The sequence below is a fragment of the Trichechus manatus genome, unplaced genomic scaffold, assembly GCF_000243295.1.
Source record: "Trichechus manatus latirostris isolate Lorelei unplaced genomic scaffold, TriManLat1.0 scaffold00291, whole genome shotgun sequence".
NCBI classification, from domain to species: domain Eukaryota; kingdom Metazoa; phylum Chordata; class Mammalia; order Sirenia; family Trichechidae; genus Trichechus; species Trichechus manatus.
In genome coordinates this window covers 1,640,378-1,641,978 of record NW_004444227.1, presented here as the reverse complement: position 1 = coordinate 1,641,978, position 1,601 = coordinate 1,640,378, and the positions used below count along the sequence as shown (strand labels likewise).

Sequence of the window (1,601 nt, the reverse complement as noted above, 5' to 3'; positions counted from 1 at the left end):
TATTTAACCAACTCATAGATTGCCTGGCAGTCATGAGATGATAAAACATTACCCTTATTTGATTACCCTTATATATGTCTCGAATGATGTGTGCCCCTTTATTTCTTTATAAGGAAGAATTATGTACATACAAATTCATTCATTCATTCTCTCACTCTAACAATATTTTCTGGACAGTCCCTAAAGTAACAGCACTAACGCATACACAACAAGGAATGAAGAAGTAAAAGATTTTATCTCTTTCCTCTACACATTCACAATCAATCTAAGCAGATATTATATTGAACACTTACTGTGAGTCATGAGTGGAGATTATCAAAGAACCCACTTTAACAATGTTAAATATTAATTATATTCCAGGTGTCTGCCCTGTCATGCTGTCATGAGGCATATGGTGTAAGTGTAATCGTAGGGATACCTCCTGGTTCCCAAGAGCTCCAGATGAACCCGATGTTGCTGTTGACTGGACGCACCTGGAAAGGAGCAGTTTTTGGTGGTATGTAGTTAGGCTTGAGGATCAAATTCTTATAATGTTGGAATTTGTTCACTTTTACACATGACAAGGCCAGATTTTGAAAAGCAATGTTGTTAAAAATAAATTAAAATTCCTGTTGTAGCTACAAGCTCCAAATAAACTATTGTTGTGGTTGTTAGGTGAAATCGAGTTCATTTTTATTCACAGCAGCCCCATGTGACAGAGCAGAACGGCCCCCATAAGTTTTCTAGGCTGTAATCGTTATGGGAGCAGATCACCAGGTCTTTCTTCCACAGAGCCACTAGGTGGATTCAAACCACCAACCTTTCGGTGAGCAGCCAAGTGCTTAACCATGGCACAACCAGGGTTCCTTGCCAAATCAACTATATGTGGAAATAATAAATGCAGGCCGAATATTCCCGGAATGTGTTTCTCGTTTCCCCATAAACTAACAGGGACCTTTCAGCACCTCCTCTTTTTATACCTGTGACTGTATGACACTAAAACACCCACTACCAACCAAACCAGTTGCCCTTGAATTGATTCCAATTCATGGTGACCCCATGTGCGTCAGAGCAGAACTGTGCTCCGTAAGGTTTTCAACGGCTGATTTTTCACACATAGACCACAAGGCCTTTCTTCCAAGGCACCTCTGAGTGAACTCGAACCGCCAACATTTGGATAGCAGTCAAGCATATTAACAGTTTGCGCCAATCAAGGACTCCGAAAGACCCAGTAGAACCCAGGAAACCCATAGCAATACTTCATACTGCACTATGCCCACATTTAGACAACTGCTAAATTTGATCCTTGACTTTGGATATAATCATCTGTACTATAATTTCTCTATGAGGGAACTAATAACTAAGGACCCTAGTTTATTGGGGGTTGGGGGGTGTCAGGGAGGAAGATTAAAAAAAATTCAAATTACTACAAACAGATATTGAGGCACACTATCTATATTACTGATCCAGTAATAGAAATAGCACTCTGTGGAATGCAGCATTTTTTATAAACATTCATTTTAACTCTATTTAGAAAGTCTCCTCCATAATTCTCTTACTTCCCCCTGGCTGAATCTAACAATGATGTTTTCTTCTTTTCAGGCTACAAAAGTAAAGATTCC

At 39.4% G+C, this 1,601-nt stretch overlaps 1 protein-coding gene across 1 annotated transcript in view; it reads left to right on the top strand.

The window, feature by feature from the left end:
• LOC101351916 (alcohol dehydrogenase E chain-like) overlaps positions 1-1,601 on the top strand; it is a 35,703-nt gene that overhangs the window by 9,214 nt on the left and 24,888 nt on the right. The window contains exon 3 of the mRNA XM_023725198.1: positions 361-496. Coding sequence (XP_023580966.1) covers positions 361-496 — 136 coding nt within the window. The remainder of the gene's footprint in view (positions 1-360; positions 497-1,601) is intronic.